Source organism: Cheilinus undulatus, linkage group 15, assembly GCF_018320785.1.
Source record: "Cheilinus undulatus linkage group 15, ASM1832078v1, whole genome shotgun sequence".
Taxonomy (NCBI): Eukaryota; Metazoa; Chordata; class Actinopteri; order Labriformes; family Labridae; genus Cheilinus; species Cheilinus undulatus.
This window is the reverse complement of record NC_054879.1, coordinates 13,208,457-13,229,075: the sequence shown is the minus strand read 5'-3', so window position 1 is coordinate 13,229,075 and position 20,619 is coordinate 13,208,457. Positions and strand designations below refer to the sequence as shown.

At 37.6% G+C, this 20,619-nt stretch overlaps 3 protein-coding genes across 3 annotated transcripts; 1 reads left to right on the top strand and 2 right to left on the bottom strand.

The window, feature by feature from the left end:
- Positions 1-1,090: 1,090 nt before the first annotated feature.
- On the top strand, positions 1,091-7,201 carry zgc:136439 (uncharacterized protein LOC678627 homolog). Its single transcript, XM_041807578.1, has 8 exons — positions 1,091-1,404; positions 2,950-3,039; positions 3,174-3,253; positions 3,398-3,513; positions 3,636-3,733; positions 6,456-6,524; positions 6,614-6,672; positions 6,934-7,201. The coding sequence occupies exons 1-8, from the start codon at positions 1,213-1,215 to the stop codon at positions 7,049-7,051; spliced, it is 822 nt and encodes a 273-aa protein (XP_041663512.1). The 5' UTR covers positions 1,091-1,212; the 3' UTR covers positions 7,052-7,201.
- asnsd1 (asparagine synthetase domain containing 1) lies at positions 7,188-11,314 on the bottom strand. The gene is made up of 3 exons (XM_041807577.1): positions 9,908-11,314; positions 7,762-7,943; positions 7,188-7,447 (listed from the first exon to the last, which is right to left on the bottom strand). The coding sequence occupies exons 1-3, from the start codon at positions 11,312-11,314 to the stop codon at positions 7,201-7,203; spliced, it is 1,836 nt and encodes a 611-aa protein (XP_041663511.1). The 3' UTR covers positions 7,188-7,200.
- Positions 11,248-13,559, bottom strand: LOC121522902 (ASNSD1 upstream open reading frame protein-like). Its single transcript, XM_041807579.1, has 4 exons — positions 13,386-13,559; positions 12,853-12,906; positions 12,620-12,695; positions 11,248-11,385 (listed from the first exon to the last, which is right to left on the bottom strand). The coding sequence occupies exons 1-4, from the start codon at positions 13,458-13,460 to the stop codon at positions 11,345-11,347; spliced, it is 246 nt and encodes an 81-aa protein (XP_041663513.1). The 5' UTR covers positions 13,461-13,559; the 3' UTR covers positions 11,248-11,344.
- Between the last annotated feature and the right edge of the window lie 7,060 nt (positions 13,560-20,619).

The window sequence follows — 20,619 nt, the reverse complement described above, 5'->3', positions numbered from 1 at the left end:
GACAGAGCTGGGTCAGCGGATGCTGAGGCGCATAGTGCGCAGAGGTCGCTAACTTTCTGCAGAGTCAGTGGCTACAGACCTCCAAACTTCATGTGGCCTTCATATTAGCTCAAGAACAGTGTGTAGAGAGCTTCAGTCTGACTGCAGTGTGCCAAGTGTAAAGTTTGGTGGTGGGGGGGATTATAGTGTGGGGTTGTTTTTCAGGAGCTGGGCTTGGCCCTTTAGTTCCAGTGAAAGAGAACTCTGAATGCTTCAGCATACCAAGAGATTCTGGACAATTCCATGCTCCCAACTTTGTGGGAACAGTTTGGGGATGGCCCCTTCCTGTTCCAACATGACTGTGCACCAGTCCACAAAGCAAGGTCCATAAAGACATGGATCAGAGAGTTTGGTGTGGATGAACTTGACTGGCCTGCACAGAGTCCTGACCTCAACCCGACAGAACTCCTTTGGGATGAATTAGAGTGGAGACTGAGAGCCAGGCCTTCTTGTCCAACATCAGTGTGTGACCTCACAAATGGGCTTCTGGAAGAATGGTCAAAAAATTCCCCAAAACACTCCTAAACCTTGTGGAAAGCCTTCCCAGAAGAGCTGAAGTTGTTATAGCTGCAAAGGGTGGACCAATGTCACATTAAACCCTATGGATCAAGAATGGGATGTCACTTAAGTTCATATGCAAGTAAAGGCAGGTGAGTGAATACTTTTGGCAATATAGCGTAACTCTAAGGAGACTAGAAGACCTGGACAAAAACAAATTCCTATAAATCTTGTTTCCTGGAACCATGGACCCAAGTGGTCCATATTCAAAGCCACTATAATTTCTAAATTGACCTAAAGAAAACTTAAAGTTTCTGGCAAAACACTTTATTTTATATTTTTGATTTATATTTGAACACATCATTAAGAGATCTTATCTCCGGATATATTATTTATTTTACTTTTCATTTAAATTGTAACTGTTTTGTCTAGCCCCAATTCTCATTATTTTAATACCATGGTGTATTTTAGAACTTGTAAATAAAGATGTTGTTAAAAAAAAAAAAAAAAAAAAAAGTATCTTTGGGCACAACGGCGGAATGCTATTCTCGCGAGATAACGCGAAACCGCTCAGTTATCTCTGTGCTTCTGTTTTCCGCTGGTCCAGAAGAAATCAGAAAGTAACCTGCGACATTGATTCTTTAGAGCAACTGAGTGGAGTTACTCTCAGGCTCAATGAAAGCTGTAATTCTCGCCGCCGGGTACGGAACCAGGCTCCAGCGGGACGTGGTGGCAGATAGCAGCGGAAGGTTCGCTCACCTGGCCGGGGTTGCCAAACCACTGCTCCCGGTTGGACGTTGTGCTCTGATATCACACTGGGTCAATGCTCTGACAGCCTCTGGGTGTGTGGACGGCATTTATGTTATCGTAAGTCAAACAACAGTACATGATTGTCATAAATGTAGTACTTGTGTTAGTTTTGTAACTTTGTGCCACGTTCAAACTTGAAGTGCTTTACATTTTAAGTGGGAAAATGTGCTTTAGTCCAGTGGTTCTCAAATGGTGTGGATGTGCTGTGACCATAACTTTATTATTACTCAGACTAAAGATACTGCAGGACGTTTAAAAGAAGCTATTTTACATTGATATGAACACGGTGTACCTTGATTTTGGATGGTCTTAGGTTTTCCTTTGGAAAACAGTCTGAAAACGACTGCATTAGACTCAGCTGACTGTATGAAAATCTTAATTATACTTGAGACTTTAATAATAAAACATACGATTAAATATGGGTTGTAATTCTTTAATTTCAGTTTTCTATTCCTCTGTTAGTGTGGTCATACACAGTGATTAATTTACAGAAAGCGCAGATAAATAAGTTACATCATGAGTTTTTATATTTCTCCTATAAGTTTAATTAGAAGTATTTCATGTTCAGTATTGGTCATCCTTAAAAAAAGAAAAGTCATCCATATGGGGTAAACTTACATAAATGAATAACTATTTATCAGCAAAACAAACTTGATGATTGAATTACAATGGTTTTTAGTTTTATGTTTATAAAACCATTTTCAATTGCAAACATGCAGAAGTCTGTTATTTTTTTTGTCACAGAGCTAAGCCTGCTTAAACATTTTATTAAGTGTTATTGTATTGGAAAAAAACAAAAACAAATAATAAACCTGATAATAAATAATATACCTAACAGCTAATTTTCATAATGAGTGTATTCCCTTTAGACATAGCTATTGCTCTGTTTTTAAAACAGCATGAGACCAGGAAAAAAAAAATTTAGGCAAAAATAACATCCTCCAACTAGCTCTACATGTGTTACCTTTTCTTGATTTCACAAGTCAATCAAATCTGACAGTGTTTTGACCTATGATGATATAATGAAAGTACATTGCTTAAATTAAAAATTTTCAGATTCAAATTTGAATCTGAAATTTAATCAAGGTTGATATTAGGGCTGAATGATTTTGGAAAATAATCTAATTGTGATTCTTTTCCCCAATATTGCAATTGCGATTTGTTATGCAATTAATCCTTAACTTTCTTTTATTCCTAAACAAGGGTTGAACAATTTTTTAAAAGTGTCTAATTCTGATGATTTTGACTCATATTGCAAATTGGATACAAATTATTGCATTCTTATATTTAATAAGAAAAAATACAAAAATGAAGAAGGTACACATTTTTTGTAGGTTGTTCTAAAAAAATGGAACCTGAATGATTGTATGATGTGTCATGCATAATATCTCTGTTGTAAAAAAAAGTTTAAAACTAGTATTTTGACATAAATGTTAGGTTGGAGAAATATTGCACCTTTTGCAATTTGAAAATTGCTGCAGGCCATATCTTATCTAATTTTCAATTAATTGCCCAGCCCTAGTTGATATTCATCCCTTGTATAAATATTAAAACGTGAACTAAGACTGATGACCCCTACTCTACTTTTTTTCTTCTTCATAGACAAACGCCCTGTACCACACTGCATTCGAGGAGTGGGCCTCACAATTCACAAATGTCAGGATTCTCAGCGACGGGACAAGAAGCAACGATGTAAACTGCAGCATTAGATTCTTTCATAAACTCTTTTACTGTGATTCATAAACCAGAGTGGGGCAGTCTTGCACTAGCCTTTGTGTTTTTATTGATACAACCTCTAAATCAGTCCAACTTTTTGTTTTTATCAGGACCGTCTTGGTGCGGTGGCTTGTCTGCAACTTGCAGTGAAGCACTTCAAGATTGAGGACCATGTGGTTGTGATTGGCGGGTATTGCTAATACTGCACTCTATATCATTTAACAGCATGAAGTTAACCTCTCACTATTTGAGAACTCACACTCCACCTCCTTAGAAGATGCAAAATGAAAATCAGTTTCTGCAAAATAACTACATCTTGTTCTGTCTTTAACAGCGACACCCTCTTCAAAGAAGACTTCAGCCTCAGTAAAGTAAACGAGAGATTTTCTGACCTCCAAGCGAAATGTGATGACAGTTGTCTGGTGCTTTCTTATCAGTGCAAAGAAGAGGGTGAGTTTATCTGGCCTTACAAAAGAAAAAAGTTTTCAAGTTCACATTGTGACATGAAATGTCAACGTGGGTTAGAACCATGCAGACAATTAGTTTTTGTTGTTGTTGTTGTGTCAGCACAGAAACCCATAAATATGGGATACTGGAAGCAGATGGTGATCTTCGTATCCTGTGCATGAAGGAGAAACCTCTTCCTTCTGAGACAAAATCAAGGAGAGCTGTAAGTTCAACATTTAATAAACGTAATTATTTTAGAAAGCAGCAATCAGCCCTTACACTTTACCCGTAGTCTTAAAGATAAACAAGTTTATGACATGAAAGCCTTCACACCAGATTTTCTGTACCTCAAAAAGTCCTAGCACTTCACTGGCAAATTACATTTTTGTCACTTAACTCACTCAAGTCACAAGTTCTATTGTGTATCATTATTTTACAGTATTGTTCACTGAATGAAAACAAAGGTTAAAGTCCACATTATTGACTTTTATCAGAGGTTGTAAATCCACATCTGTGGCCTGTTGCACCTGCTTTTCAGGAAATATCTTTTAACTGTAACTTTGTTATTAAACCTGAGATACGACCATAGGCCTTAATTTTTTATGTGCTAAATATTTTGAAAGAGGTTAAATGTTCAATTGCCTATTTTTAATCAGAATATAAATCTCATTTATTACATATATGCTTTATTTTGTTTCCATCAAATGAAAGCATGAGTCCAGAGAAAGTCATCCTACTTCCCTGAGGGATGCAACATGTCAGAGGATGCACTATTGGCACAAAAAAGCTACTAAAACCCTCTACTCTTCCGAGTTACCCCAACTTTCAAAATCGTCAACATGACAACAGAGAACTTTACACCTACTAGAGGCTAGTTTGAATATTTAACTTATTACTCCAGCCTTAACTGGAACTATCTCAGCTGCTGCAACACCTGAAATGTTGGCACAAATTAGAGCTTAAATTCAGTACAGGCTATGCTTGAACTTGGGCAAAGCTGGTGCAAGCCATAGCAGGTCAATAGATAACCTTACTAATTAGCTGTATTTATCAGTGAGAGATCAAATAATTACAACCTCATTGCCATATTTAAACACCTTTGTCACTAAATTAATCATTTCCTTGTTGAGCATCATTATCAGCTAAGCCATGATTCACACATCAATAAAGCTTATCAAAAGACTGGAACAGCCGCAAAAACAATCATGACCTAATAACTCTCACAGCCTGCAAACACTGAAATCATGTTTTTGACTACTCGTGTCACATGTTTTTGACCTAACTGTAAATGACAACACAGTGATGCCTTATTTTATTTTTTAACAAAAGTTCTTCCAAATCCTGCCTCGACCTCACTGGATTGTGACTGTTAAAATTTTAACTATAGGTACCTGGTGAGGCTTATTTTTAATTACTTAATTGCATTTATTACAGATTCATCACTCCACACAGCTGTTTCTTTTGAGGGATTGAGTTACTTAGTAAATAAGTCAATGAAAACTAGCAAAATTGAAATGACACAACTCAATCCAACAATAAAATAGCTAAGCTAATAACACCCACCCTATTCTATAACTGTATTAGTGTTTGTATAAGGACAATCATGTTTTTATTTAAGGAGATGGGACATTACCTTATACACTGTAAAGCAGAGAGCCTTAATATTTCTCTCTTTAGTTGATGGATGTGGATTTGACATTAAATTAATTCTTGTTAAGATCTTTTTCAAAGATCCTATTAACTCTTTTTTAGACCACCATTCCATCTTCAGTTTTAACCACTTACATTGATGTCACAGCTCTGTGTGTGTTTTCTGCAAACTGTAAGATGAAAATGTGACAATATTGTTGAAAATTAAAATAGTATTTGGTATTACAATGTGCAAGTAAAGCTTTCTTTCAGATGCTAGCATTTATAACATTAACAGACTCTCAGATTGTATTACACTAGGCAAAAGCTTCACCGCAAAGCTGCTTCTTATTTAAAAAAAAATCATGTAAAGTGTTAGCAAGACCCCAGCCTCAACTCCAACACCTTTTCCACCAACCAGTCTCAGAAACTCAGCGTTTACCTTCATTTTAATGCACACATCACTTGGTCACTTAGTCAGCCTGCTAGGTAGGGACACAGCAGGACTTTAAGGATGCTCTAATAACTCAACTGGCCGGAACATGAACTAGCGTGCAGACTGACAGCAGATCTGGTGGAGGTTCATCAGAATTTCACTAAATGTAAAAACAACAGCAGAAAAAAACTAGCCGACAACTCTTTTGACAGACAAAAACAGACATTGTGTGGTTAGTAGTACAATCACAAAGAGAGCAACAGCTACCAAAATAAACATTTTAGAAAATGTAACTTGTAACTTACAGCTTCCAACATTTAGCTGGATGTTTGATTATTTTAACAAATGAAGCAGTATTAGCTAAACTTAGGGTACAGCCTTTTTAAAATAACCACTGTTGGTGGTTAGCCGCTATAATTAGCCACTGGGAGAAACATGTTTTTGACTATATTACCAGAAGTTTCACCCTAATTATATATACAACAGAATCCCAGGAATAACGTGGACAGAGTGGAAAAAAAACATTTTAAAAGTGGCTTAAGACTGTAGAAAAATAGTTTGGCATGACTGTTAGTCAGTTTGGCTTCCTCCGGGTCAAGCAGCAGTCTCCCGAGTTAATTTTCTTTGTGTAACTGTTTGTAGCCAATCGTAGAGCAGGAGGATGGGACTAAACTAAACTCTTAAGTAAAAGATTGAACTTAAGACAATTTCAGTCAGCTCTGGAAGTCAGGTTGTATGAACAGTAAAGCTTTGACTCTCGTAAACTCTTGTATGTTACTGGCCTTTGTTATGACATCCAACATCTACTGTGAATGTTTTAAAAACACATTTAAATGTCCAGGTGTCAGTCTGCTTATAGTTATTTCCTCTTGTCTTTCAGTGTCCCTGTTTCTACGTGTTTAGTAAGAAAAGCCTTCCTCTGTTGGACACCTTCATGGAGGAAAAGAAGGTAAACCACTGAAATCCCATATGTAATCTGAGCTAAAAATAAACTGTGCTGTATTTATTGAACTGTTCTGCACATTTTTTTATTAACAGGAGGCTCCCATTGATGAGAAAGATGCTCCAGGAAACTTTGTGTCATGGCTCATACCAAGGTAAATAATCAAGTGTTGTTAAGTGTACTTGAGCTCCAAATCATTCTCAGTATTGACTTCAATAAATCTGAGATTCTGCTTTGTAAAAAGCTAGCTCCTCTTCTCTTCTGTGTGTTGTTTAACATCTGATTTGGATTACATAGGATATTTTTCATAACTGTTCAATAATGAAGAGACTCAGCCAGTATATATATATGTTAATCAAAGTCTCAGAGTGTTTTTTAAATTAATCAGAAATTGTTTTTTTTTTTCTCCTTTCAGGAAGCCAGTGTACATTCATGAGATTTGTGGTCGTTTTGATGTTGGAAACTTGCCTTCTTATATTGAATGTGACCTTTACTTCAAAGAAAAACAAGATGTTGACTCTTATATGGTGTAGGAAAACAGGACCAATCACTGTATTTATTTCATCATGTTAAAAAGGTTTCCAAGAAAAGACAATCAAATATGAGATCTTCTCAAAGAATGTTATTATTTATATGTAATTTTATCATAAATGTTTTCTATTAAAAGTGATTTTTATATTGTCTACCCTGTAAGGAGTCTTGTGCATTTATCAGAGGCTTTCTCATGTTTGTCCTCCATCTTTGCGATGCGGGAGCCGAACTGCATGGCTCTTTTAGGCAGGACAGCTGATTGGCCGAGACCGAGCTGCTTTGCTGTCAGTCTGAGGAGGAGTTTCTCTCCGACGCCTCGAGGAAGAGTCAGATCTGCTTTCTCCCACACAGGAAGAGAATTTAAGTAGCTCACCACATCCTCGTCCAAGTAGGGAAACCTGCAAAGAGTTAAACATGTCACAAATTACTGAAAACAATGGAGGTGATTGGAATTCAATTCAAAAAGTGATACTCTGAGATTCAAACTTCAATATGATACTAGTAATAAAGTAGATATATCTGTTGACAGGAAACTGATACACCCTACACTGGTCAATAGTATTTAGGTTGTTAGCTGATTTGGTTCTAGGACTAATATTGATGTAGGGATTTTTCCTGAAGTGTCAGTAGAGAATTTAAACAGCTGCCTGTCACTATTGAGTTTTATACCTACAAAGATTCATTAGAGTTAAAACTCTTCAAACAGACCCACCTCGCCTCTTTTCCATGGTCGCCTATCACTCGGTCATCCCGGCCTAGATTCCTGGAAGAGATCCTGCCTAGCTCCATGGCCAGCTCCTGGATCAGTCCCTCATGTCCTGAAGTTTTAAATCGGACTCTGTGTCTGGAGTATCCTGCTAGCTGCTCATCTGCTCCAATTCCTGTTAAAATGACCTGCAAGATAGAGCAATGCAATAAAACAGCTCAATGTTGGCTTTAGTACTGACAAACAAATAAACAGCACTGTTGTTGTGGCAGTTTTACAAGACTGAAATCAGATGCATTTGATTTATTTTGACCCAACATCTGCCTATATCAAGTTCATGATCTCCTCCTTTCTCTAAAGTAACTTACCTTTTCTTTATACAATATATAATGCTATATGGCAAAACTGTGGAGGAGATTATTCCAAATGAACACAAGTGTCTGTAAACTTAACTACTGGAAATCAACACAGCTTCACAGTCTCAGTAACCAAATTTAGAATGTGGGTACATTTCTAAAAATGATAAACCTGATCAGTTTTGTATTTTACGTTGCTGTATTTAAGTGAATATAAGTATTAGCCAATCACTGTATCCTTTTTGTGTGTCAGACTGACACATACATAAACTATATATAAAATACTATACATAAAAATGTTAGTTCTACTTCTCAATATAGTGATAATGAAATGCTATAAACTTTGTAATATTAAAGAATTCATATTAGCTTTAGCTACAGCTGTTTGTAACACATTTCTCATTTATCCAAAATACATCATGCATTTTTACCACTAAATCTGCAGCATTTACTCTGAGGTTAACTGACTGTAGAGGTGAAAATCACCACTCTAATCATGATGAAACATATTTTGGTAAAGTTTCAGTCAGGACCAATAGACCTACTTCAGCCTAGGTCTTTTTTCTGTATTTATCATCACTCCTTACACTTTAAATGGTGTTTAAAGGACTGAAATTTCTTTATTTGTTCATCCTCAAGCTTTAAATTGTGTGTTTTAAGGACTAAAGGTTTAGGTCTGAACAATATTGGTATCAGCTGAAATTATTTTGCAAATATCAGCAGATCTGATATCAACAAAAATCTAATAACTTGTATCCCTATTTTTAATAAGAACTTTACTGGTTAACTGTTCTCAAGGGTTTCTGCATTTCATAGAAATAGACCTACATTTCACCTGTCATTTTTAATGTTGCAAATGGTTTCATTACTTCTAATTTAGGAATTATGATTAACTTTTAATAGCCTCAAAACTAGCTTGAGTTTCATCCATCTGACAATGGTGTGAGAGAATATGAAAACAACAATGCTGTGGGAGAAAGCATTGCTTGTTGCATAAAAAAAACATTTACTTCAAAAATTCAGACATTTGCAATTTGTTCCTTGCAAAACAGTAAACTGCAATAAGGATAAAACTGCAATTATTATGCAGCCCAAAAGCACACAGACTTTATGCATTGATTACATGTTTTTCTGTGCTATGGTGGATGCCTGAATACTGTGTGCCTCAGCATTGAGTCCATGCCGTAGCTAAGTTGTAATGGCATCATCATGAGCATAACATGTGTGCACTGGTATGTTTCCATCGCTCTGCAAAACCGCCTGTGTACAGAAAACATGGTGACTGAAATTGAGCATATTGTGCTGATAAATATAGTATAAATATAACACAGCAGATAAAAATTGAGCAATGGTTGATTTTACTGCAGTTATTGCAAAGAAGAAAAAAGAGGCAAAATGGACGAGGAAATGCACTTCTGATTTTCAAATTTTGGAAGCAGATTTAACTAATTGGTTTGCTATCTGCAGCTGTTAGTCTCCTCCAGAGAACACACAAGATTCCTGTAGAAGATACTCAGAGACAAGCAGACACCCCATGCTTCCCAGCAGACTAATCACAGGGCTGGCAGTCTGCCTTATTTCAATGTGTAGTAGTTACATTTTTGAAAAGGTGCACATCAGGTTATCTAGGTTCTGGGCTGTGGTGTAGATTTGACATAGGAGTATAGGCAGAAGTTGCATGGTTAAAATAAGATTTTATGTTCTGTTCTGCTCTACTCTTTATCTTCTGCTCTAGTAAAACCTTACAACTTGTAAGCCTTTGTTCCTGAATTTAAAGTCTGGTATTTGCTCCTCACCTTTGCTGATGATGTGAAGCTCCTCCGGTCACCACCCTCCATGAGGAACCCTCTCCCTCTGGCTGCAAACCACACAGCACACCCGATACTGTCATCCAGGACCGTATCCAGTGGATGCACCAGATGACAAACACGCTCCTGTCGCATCTCCTGCAGCTCCTCCTGCGTTACATCAACTTCAACAAAGTTCCATCTTCTTTCAGGATTCAAGTCTTGTAATTCCTTGAGGCCGGCTCTTCCTGTAATTCTGTCTGGAACATCAAAAGGGCTGGAAATTTTGCAATCAGCTCTCTGCTTCTCATCTGTTGGTTTATTTTTGTGCTTCTTGGGTTCCTTTGCTGACTCTTTCTGCTTCTTTGGCTCCTGCAGTTTGAACGCTACATTGAGGAGGTCTATTGGTTCGTGAGCAGGTATGTGGCGATCGGCTAACACCGCCAGGATCATGGAATCGATCCCACCAGAGAAAAGGATGGCAACACTAGCCTGGTCACGAGTAGGAGTGGAATCATTCTGCATCCTGAGGGGCAGAGACTGAACACGCCGTCGCACAGCCTCACTGAGAACATCAATAAGACGGTTCACTTCATTGTTTTTATCTTTGCTTGCAAGCAGCTGCTCCGGATCCTTGATGCATGAGTTTGAATGAATTTCTTGTTCATTTATTGACTCTGGGATAGATGTATTCAGAGGGCACACTGGTGAGGAGAGCACTAGGCCTTCTTCATTTATCACAGCACTGCAGCCACTCGGCACAGACTCTAAGATAGTCTCACTGCAGCCTGAGATAAACTTATTTCCTTCATGAGCCCAAGGAAAAACTTCAAACATCACTGAACCAGCTTCTACAGCAGCTTTTAGACTGATCTTGTACACGCCAGCTGCTGGGACTTCCTGCCAGGCAGACTGATCTTCTCCAAAGCTGCAAGCTGCAACAGAAGTAAGAGTCAAAGCATTTATGTTTTCATCAAATTTCCACAGCAAACTCCGCCTCCCAAAGAAGTCTCGGCCAAACCAGAGGCAGTCTGCCGCCTTCTGGTAGTAAACAAACCCCCATGGTCCGCGTATGGTGGACAGAACAGCCAGAATCTCTGAAGGGCTCCTGCACGATGACAGACACTGAGAGACAACAGCGGTATCATTTTCCTCCGGCATCACAGAAACGCCTCCAAAAATCTCCCCGTTCCATAGTAAGACATTTCCAGCGTTGTCTTGAGCTGGCTGAGGGGTGAGAAGACCTCTCATGTGGAGAACATGGGCAGAGAAAAGACATCGAAAACAGGGATTTGCACCTCTGACTGTGATATCCTGGCTGAAGTCAGGTCCTCTTCTCTTTAAATGTTGATAAATTGTTTTATCCCACTCAAACTGAGCAGGAGGCAGACTCAGCAGGCAGAATATGCCGCACATTTTGATGGTGAAAGGGGTTAAAGTGAAGTCTTACAAATCCTGAAGCTCCTTTTTCATGTTGTCCAGTTCCCCTGGAGACAGAAAAGAACAACTCTTTATGTTTATTTACAAAATATTGTAGAATATCTAGGTCGGATGGGTGGATCAACTGTTTACAACAATGATCCCAAAAGAAAAATATTGACTTAGCAGCTGATGTCATCTAAATCCCAATAGAGACAACAGGAAGAAGAGAGACAGGATGCAAACATTCATGTAAATAAAGTAGCCAGCAGAGGGCAGCAAATTAAACAATAGGGGTACATGCCATCATGGTGCACTACTGTCTTTGCTGCTTAAGAGATTCATACTGATACCACAAAGGCATGATATCACATGTCTCTGACTGTCAATTAAAAGTGCGCTTCAGTGTTGCATGCACACAGTGAGCCACCCTGCTGGCACTGTCCTGTTTTCACCTCTTACCTGTTAACTACCTCCAGAGCTGGCAGAGAGAAGGAGAATTTAATTCCTTTTTATGCCTTTGTGATGTTTACAGTAAAGGTGAAACATCAGAGGGATGTAAATATCAAAGCATTTAACAGACTGTGAATTAGGTTATTGGCTATGAAGAGACATCAGTCCTTGAGGTTCTAGAGTAAGAGCTGCAAGAGTTGAAGTGGGAAATGAAGTATTGACAATAATATGTAGTCACATATGATACTTATTACATTTTCTGCTGCCCAAATAAAATTCAGTTCCTACTAATTGTATTCTTATGATAATTTATGGTTTCATCTTGAGGACAGACCTGACAAAACTGCACTTTTTACTTTTTACAAAACTGCATCATGATGTTGTTACATCAACAAACTTTACTCCTCTTAATTGAAACTAAATTCAGGGTTTCTTCACACTTTAAAAATTCAAATTTAAGACTTACTGCAAATAAAAAAAATATGTATTTTTAAAATAAACTCAAGGTTTCAATGTAAATACGTTATTTAAAACATAGAGATAATGACTTTAAATCAAAGATGGCCTTAATGACCTTTCTAACTTCTTATGAAGATTTTGCTGTTTTTGATGCTATAATTTTAATTGCAAAAATGATTAAAAAAAAATCTTCCTTTACAATTTTTGTCAGGGGTTTTAACCAGAATGAAAAACAAAGTCTACCTCCTTTCCCCTTCCTATTTTTACACCAGGCCCAAATATTGATCCATGTTTATACCATGCTTTATGATGGTTTAACTGTTGCAGCCTCATGCATTCCTTAAACTACTAAAATAATGTTTATCCACAAGTTTTCGGCTCTGAACTTACTTTTGCTTGAACTCAGTGTCTGACTTCTGTCTGCCAGAAAGAAAATGTTACTGTTCCTCTGCTGGATGTAGACTTTCTGTGGTGGAAAAAAAAAAAAAATACTTAATGTGCTCTATCACATACAAAATATAGGTACTATCTCATAGTTTGAAGGGCATAATCATATATTAATAGACAAAGAGCTGTAAGTCAATATTAAACACACGTTGGCTTTCCTTTAGCTCTTAACTTACCCTATTTTTCTTCAGATTTGAAAGCTCGTCCACCACAACTTTCTGCTCCTTGATCTGTAAGCAAATAAACAGCTAGTTTTAGTTGACATTTACTTCACTGGCTAAATAAATACGAAAACATTAAGACAACAGTCAAAATAATAATACGATAATGTTTAAGGATGTGTATCTAAAATTCTACGTATTTCAATGCTGATACATCAAAAAAGGAGGTCCAATCGCAAAAATTCGCTACGTTTACTCGTGTATTGGTTAAACGAGTTACCGTATCAACTGGTGACTTATATCCGTCAGCGTACTTGGCTTTCGTTTAGTTTTTAGTTACAACGTCAAAATATACACACAGGTGAGTACTTCATGAAAAACTAATCAATGAGGTTTCGTGGGGTCCCAAACGTTTTAGACTTTTGTTGCAGCTACAACATACGCATTAGAGAAAGTCGCCAATTGACACGGTTACTAGTTAAACCGAGACACCAGCTAATATTTGTAGCTGTTACAGTTTCTGACAAAGGTGTTGTGGTGAACATTACCTTTTTGTTCAGCTCCTCCTTGAGTGCGGACTGTCCTTCAAAATTATCTTCATTCTCTCGGCTTTTCGAGGACATGTTGGTCAAAATAAAACAAGACAAGTTGAGAAATTAAAATGATCTAGTAGAAGTTAGCAGATGTTCACATGCTCTGCTCTGAAAGCTTTTCCGGGTGGAGAGAAGATCTGCGAGTTTTTGACATTACTGCCCCCTAGAGGTTGTAAGATGAAACATGCTGTTTTGCTTTTGTTGTACTTAACTAATACAGTATTTACCATTGCAAAACTATTTCTATTTAAGATAAAACTTAGAATATCACGTAAAAACAACCCATTGCTAAAACATAAATCTGATACAAGTGAATTTCATTGATCACATTTAAAAAAATTTAAATTTTCACATTTTTAGGCATCCAGACAGTTGCTCCTCTCTACTACATTTGTTTATGTATTTCTCATTTGTACTGCTACTAATTATTATTGCCACTCTCTATTTATTTTTATTTTGCAATTTCTGCAATTTAAGGGGAAAACTGTGGACCAACTTTAAAAACACTTTAAGCAGATCCACAATTTTTTACATTGTACCAACAGCACGTTCAGAAAGTATTCAGACCCTTTTCAAGTTTTCAATTTTGATATGTTGCAGCCTGATGCTGCAGATATTTAAATTCATTTTAATTCTCATTAATCTACCCTCAGTGCCTCATCATGACAAAGTGAAAACAGAATTTCAGAAAATTATGAAAATTAATTCAAAAATAGAAAAACTGAAGTGTCACATTGACACAAGTAGTCAGATCCTTGAAAAAGAAAGTGAAATTTATCTCAAGTGCCTCCCATTTCTCTTGATTTCTATAACTTGATTGGAGTCCACCTGTGGTAAATTAAATTAATGGGGCATGATTTGAAAGGGCACATGCCTCTCTATAGAAGGCCAGCTGACAATGTGTATCAGAGCAAAAATCAAGCCATGTGGTCAAAGGAACTGCCTGCAGAGCTCAGAGACAGGGTTGTTGCAAGACACAGATCTAGGGAAGGCCATAAAAATATTTCTGCTGTTCTGAGGGTTCCCAAGAGTACAGTGGCCTCTATGATTCTCATAAGGAACCACCAGGACTCTTCCAAGAGTCTGCCAAACTGAGCGATCAGGGGAAAGAGGTTTTAATAAGAGAGGTGACCAAGAACCCCATGGTCACTTTGACTGAGCTCCAGAGATCTTGTGTGGAGATTGGACAGAGTTCCAGGTGGATAAACATTGCTGTAACCCTCGACTGATCTGGGCTTGATGGTGGTACAGATGTAATGTTCTCTCACTATGTGGAAAGGCCTCATTTTGGTCTCTGCCCAGGGCTTCCATATGACTAAAATCACGCTTGGTGACGAGAATTACCAGGATGATGACACAGTTTGTAGATATTGCTCAATCTGTGGGTCAAGCAACCCTAAAACCTGCAGTGGTGCCAGACAAACACACCTGTGTCACGTTGTTTTGAGCGTCCATGCGGTATTGATCTGAAACAGCTGTCAGATGTTTATCGCTCCATTACCTGGAAACAAGGACTGCGGTTTTGTAAAGATGGCCAGGTGGCCACAGCCGATAAAGACCTTTGATGTTTACCTTCTCTGATGGGCATATGTCCAAATCTTAGACCTCAGGTTGGGTGATTCCTAATAAGACTTCAGCATTGTTTGCTCCAAAAATGGAACAATTATAATCTGTATTTTTAGTCTTTCTGGGTTAGTGTTGTTTTGCTGTGTCCACTGTCATCAGATCTTGGGACACCTCAGGGCCCCTCCTCAGTTATCCAGGCTATATGTCATGAAACTGCTGACCCATAAGAGCTATAATGCCTTTTAGCTCTGTTGCAACAAGGAGTTAAAGCCAAGCACTGAAAGGAACACAATCCCTGCATGAAGTATAGATGAATAATCGGACCCAGCCTATGGCGCACGGCCCTTCAGCTAAGATTTCACGGACTCTTTCTCTTCTTTAGCCATGGCTTGTAAGTGCCAGGCCACAGGAGATAAGTCATTCTCATATTTTTGTCCTGGAGGTACAAATTTAGCCCACGTAAACACTTCTTGTTGTTTCCCAGCCCGGCTGAAAAGGGATCCCGTCAGGAGCAGACATACCTGCTGCTCTAATGACACAGCAGCCGTCTGACCGCTGATGACAGGTACACGACTGACACACCGGCCCACTAATAGTGTGGCTGGTAATGTGTTTGTACCGGCTCAATGTGTGCAGATTTCAAACAGCTGAGATCTCTCTGTGATCCCTGAATACATCACAAAAGGATTGAAGTGCCTATTGTCAACACTGGGCTCAAAATATACACTTACCTTCTTGTTGCTGTTAGTTTTGCTTGCTCATATGATGAACACAGAGAGGCCTGCATGTTGTGTTTGGTCAGGAGGCCACTTTTAAAACCTATATGTGCAAAAAAAAAAAAAAAAAAAAAAAAGCAATGACAATTTAAAGTAGCAATGCTACTGTGTGTATATAGTGGCTTTAACACAACCAACCCAGTCTTAACCCACTTTTTTCGTTATTGTGAGTCATATGTGAGAATTTAAAGATTTTGTTGGGGCAGAAATAGCAAAACTTTCAAGGTATTTTGAAACCATGACCAATTAGCTTACAGGCTTTCTAACACAGACTAAAATAAGTAAAACAATCCCACCCTCACTCTGGGTGCAAAATGAAGCCTATTGCCAGCAGACACTTGTAATTTAAACTTACCTTTCACAAAATTTTGAAATAGTAGATGATATAATTATAACAGTGTAGTTGCACAGAGATACATTAAATGACCACAACTTCTTAAAACTAAATTATGAGGTGGTTGTGGCATGTAGTGTGTTAAAACTGTGTTGAGTCACCATGAAAGCATGCGGTTGGAAAGAATAGTCAAGCCAATTAAGCAGCAATCTCTGTGGTTGAAAAATAAGGCTAATGCAGAAGTGCAGAAAACTGCAGTTCCTTGAGTGTCCACTTGAGGCTGTGTGCAGATCTTAACTGTAGAAATAGACACATTTACTGTCTGGTTCAAGAAACAAGTTTGGTTGGAATAGGCCATGCCTAAATTGCTCATAGATGTGAGTGGGCCTGATTCTCTGTCTATAGCTAAAGGTAAAGTGTCATTTCAACACATCGGCTGTGCACGCCCTCAGAAATTAACACAATTTAGACATGAGATGCAGTTTGCTTATGACAGTTGGTGGAAGTGTGAAGGCAGAGGAAGCGTGCAGGTGACACAACAGTAGAGACAGCAACTGAAAGTTTTAAAGCCCAAACTGATACATCTAATCCAGAATTCTCCACATCTTTATGATACATTATTGTCACTTCACAGAGACAAACATGTCCATCTAACTAACCAGGACTGATAAATTTGGTCATATGAGTCCACGTTTCAACAGAAAAAAAAAAAAATGCACTGTGTAAAAAATGGTGTTACAGTTAGAAAAGCTCTCATGCAAAGTGCTGACTTTAAGCTGAGCATGCCTGTTGTTTTTTGTATTAGTTTAGCTTTTCATTAAATATATATCTGACGAGTGTATTTTGACATGATAACAAGACAAAAAGTTATTTGAGAGACTCTGTTTTCATCAGCTGTGATAACATCTATGAATACAGCTGGCTGAAAGTCACCAGCTGACATTGGTCACTAATTAAAGTGATACACCAGACTGTCATGCATGTGCATGTATAATTAGAAAATGTTGTTCTCCAGGTCATCAGTCTGAGCTGTTCTGACTTCAATATTGATTATTTAAGTTAATACTATGTTAGTTCTAACCCTATGATTAACATACAGTGACCTCCTTGAGTGTCTCCATGTTTGTAGTTTACATCCCACACATCAGGAAGTTGTATATGGCCTGCACTCTCATTCTTGAATTGATTTAAAATATACTAATGATACTGGCATACCCCATATGCACAGTGAAGAAATATGAAAGATTTTTAATGTCCAGTAGTCCAAAACTGACAATAGTCACAACCAGTGGTGGAACTTGGCCATGGGGTAGCCAATAAGTCCCTACTTCAGGAACCTAAAAATATGTCTAACTCGAAAACAAGCCCTATTTTAGGGACATACTGCACAGACAACACATCACTCTGCATTATCAGCATTTTTAATATCGGCACAGGTCAAATAACATGCATTTATTGAAGGTAACACTCTCTAAAGTAAAGTCTGCAGCTACAGTGTATTACGGATTATTAAAGAATGCAGATGTTTCTAATGAAATTTAGCAGCAACTCAACTTCTATGATGTGAAAACCCATTTCATGCTACTCAACTAACTCTTCTTTTGACTCTGAGTTTTTGTGATAAATTATTATGTGTGAGAGAGTGTGATATTTCCTCAGTAACATCTGCAGTCAAAATTATTTATATTTCACATAGTAAATGTCAGTAATTCCCTCCTTTACATCTATTACCACTGAAAGACATGTGGATCATCTCAGCTCTTAAGCATTGTGTTTTAAGGCAGTAGCGGACTCATTTTTAAAGCTAGCCTCACATCAGAGATATCAGATGAATCTACAGATCAGAATAATTATGTTGATATCAAACATGTAACGCTAACTAATGGGGGAATGTGCCAAATATTGCTCTGAAGTTCACCAATTGTACCATGAAGAATATATTTTTTTAAAAACGCTGTCATATTTTGGGATGCTAATTCATCTATGAACAGGCTATATTAGCTCTGAGCTGGGGATTTACTTACCATTGAATGAACTGGTCTCATTAGGCCCTTTCACTTGGCTGCAGATGTAGATAAATCTGGCTGCAGATGCTTCAACAAATTAGAAATGTAATCAATTTTGGTAAATATTTGCTTCTTAAAATGTGTTATCTTATTTCTTAATGCATTTAGACTGCACATCTTGCATTATTTTTGCTGTGTATAACTGCTCTTAGTTTGTCTAAAACTGTCTTTTGGAGCCACTCCCTGGAGGTTGCCATATTGAAAAACATCATCTTTGACGCCTTTCAGTCATACAAAAGAGTGGAGCAGAAGCAGGTCTTGGGCCTCCTGACCAACAGCTAGAAAGAGCTGGCATATCACCAATGCCCCCAATTATGCATGACTTAAAAACTTCTTAAAACCAAAATGGAGGAGTCATAAAACACAAATAATCTCTCATTCCATGTGTGCCTGTAAAGACACAAACTATTCCAACCACAAAAAAATTCCTGAACCATGAAGTAAACATGTTTATTTCTGCTTTAAAAATCGTATTTAACATGGGTGTGTATGTTGCTTCAGGCGCTTCTGCAGCCAGCCTCTAGTGGAAAACAGAGCAACTGCAGCTTTTTTTTAACATCTGCTTTTGTTTCACTTTGTAACCACTGAGACTGGCACTTATTACACATCAGCTAAATTAACTTAAGCATTCAATAATTATAGCATTACATATCTACATTGGAAAAAACATTATCTGCATAATATCACCGTTCTCTCTGTGTCAGTCCAATGAGAAGACATAAAGAACTGTCATGGGATACAGGGGGTCCCAGCATCCTTTTATAGTCCACTCAGCTTCCTGGTACATTGATTTAAAAGAAATGACATTAGCCATGCCCTCTCTGAGCTGGTGTTTATTACTTTAATGATTCAGGCCAAACAGGCCTCATTCATGCAGCCAGTAATTATAGCTGTGGTCCTGCTCTGTTGACATAGGTGGACAAATGCAAGTCATCCAAAGGTATGCGTTGTACACATTTGTTCTTTGTTCACTGCCAAGCTCTAGGTAAACACCTTCACCAGGTCAAGGTAATAATGACAGGCCTGGGTGCCAAAATGCTTCCTACATTCCTCTTTGATTTGTTATGTGTGGCATCAGATGCAAAGGCTAATTCAGTTAATATTTAACCTCAGCAATCTCTGTGCTCTCATTTCCTATTTAGCTTCATTTTAATATCAAGTATCTGGTTAACTGTTATGTGTTTAGGAAAAGTTTAATTACAAGAATAACCTAGATTTTTTGGGATGTACTAAAGCATCTAAAACTTTGCTCCACTTTTAGGTGGAGCTGTTTTATTGCTCTGAATCAGTTGGCTATCTTATATAGGCCTTAGTGACACAGTTATATAGAGTACATCTGGCCTTATGTAACCTCCAAACCCCTGACTAAACAAGGTTATATTGTTTTATTGGTGACATCTTCAGTCATTTTTAGGCAGTAAGGAAGTGATGGAAAGTATCTCTTACAGGTTATACAATTTTCTAATTAAGTCATTTAATAGAGTGCTTCCATTTCACTGCACTTTATGTATTTAATCAATTTTAAAATAACTGTGAACACAGTGATTTCACTAAAAATATGTAGCAAATCCATTATAAAGAAAAGATGAAGTTTTAATTACTTTACAACACATAAGGCTGTTTCAATCAGCTCCACCTTGACACTTTCTGTATGAATATGCAGTACAGTAAATCAAAAATGTTATAGGTGCAGTAAAATCCCACTTACAATGACAGGATTATCTAAATGTGCAATGATTTGTTTTTAAGTGTTATATTTAATGTATTACCAAAAAAACATAAATATTGGTAAACAAATAGCAAACCTTTTTATACATATAAATGAGTTATATTTTTACAGGAATCAGCTTGTCATTAGGTTAAAACAACATTTTTATCCTAAGATAAAGAGATGTATAGGTCAAACTCTCAAGAAGACAATCAAAACTCATTTGTGGTCACAGGAGAATCGAGTGAAACTACCTTGTAAATAATTCATATGGATGTATGTCGGCCTAGGGTTTCTGTATTTTTACTGGATTTACTGGAATGGAATATCGGATACTGGAAGAATATCAGATACTTTTCACATGTCAACCATTTCCAAAATATTGTATTATTTATTGCTTATTGCCATTTCTTTGTCTTACATGTCAAGCTCGACATATGTTGACACATAGGTGTTTCTCAGCAGTCAAGTCAAAATTGACAGCATGCCTTTGCCTTTTACCTCTGATAATACTCCCGGAGACTGCCGGCAGTTTGTTGGCCCTTGGGAAATTCACAGCACAACCAGGGACTCATGGCAACTCTATTACCTACATGGATAGTACCCTTGGCCATGCTTATTCGCCACTTGCTGGCGACAGCCCTTACTGTGCCCTAAAGGCATGAAATTAGTTTTTGTTTCAACAGATTATTTTCCCATGCACCTGGCAATATGCAAAGAGATCCAGAGCACGACCGTG

Coding starts and splice junctions, on each gene's coding strand:
- zgc:136439 (XM_041807578.1), top strand. CDS start 1,213: ATGAAAGCTGTAATTCTCGCCGCCGGGTACGGAACCAGGCTCCAGCGG. Junction 3,040..3,173: donor ACGGGACAAGAAGCAACGAT/GTAAACTGCAGC, acceptor TGTTTTTATCAG/GACCGTCTTGGTGCGGTGGC. Junction 3,254..3,397: donor CATGTGGTTGTGATTGGCGG/GTATTGCTAATA, acceptor TGTCTTTAACAG/CGACACCCTCTTCAAAGAAG.
- asnsd1 (XM_041807577.1), bottom strand. CDS start 11,314: ATGTGCGGCATATTCTGCCTGCTGAGTCTGCCTCCTGCTCAGTTTGAG. Junction 7,944..9,907: donor GCTTCACATCATCAGCAAAG/GTGAGGAGCAAA, acceptor TCTATCTTGCAG/GTCATTTTAACAGGAATTGG. Junction 7,448..7,761: donor GACCATGGAAAAGAGGCGAG/GTGGGTCTGTTT, acceptor AACTCTTTGCAG/GTTTCCCTACTTGGACGAGG.
- LOC121522902 (XM_041807579.1), bottom strand. CDS start 13,460: ATGTCCTCGAAAAGCCGAGAGAATGAAGATAATTTTGAAGGACAGTCC. Junction 12,907..13,385: donor AGGAGGAGCTGAACAAAAAG/GTAATGTTCACC, acceptor ATTTGCTTACAG/ATCAAGGAGCAGAAAGTTGT. Junction 11,386..12,619: donor GACACTGAGTTCAAGCAAAA/GTAAGTTCAGAG, acceptor TTCTGTCTCCAG/GGGAACTGGACAACATGAAA.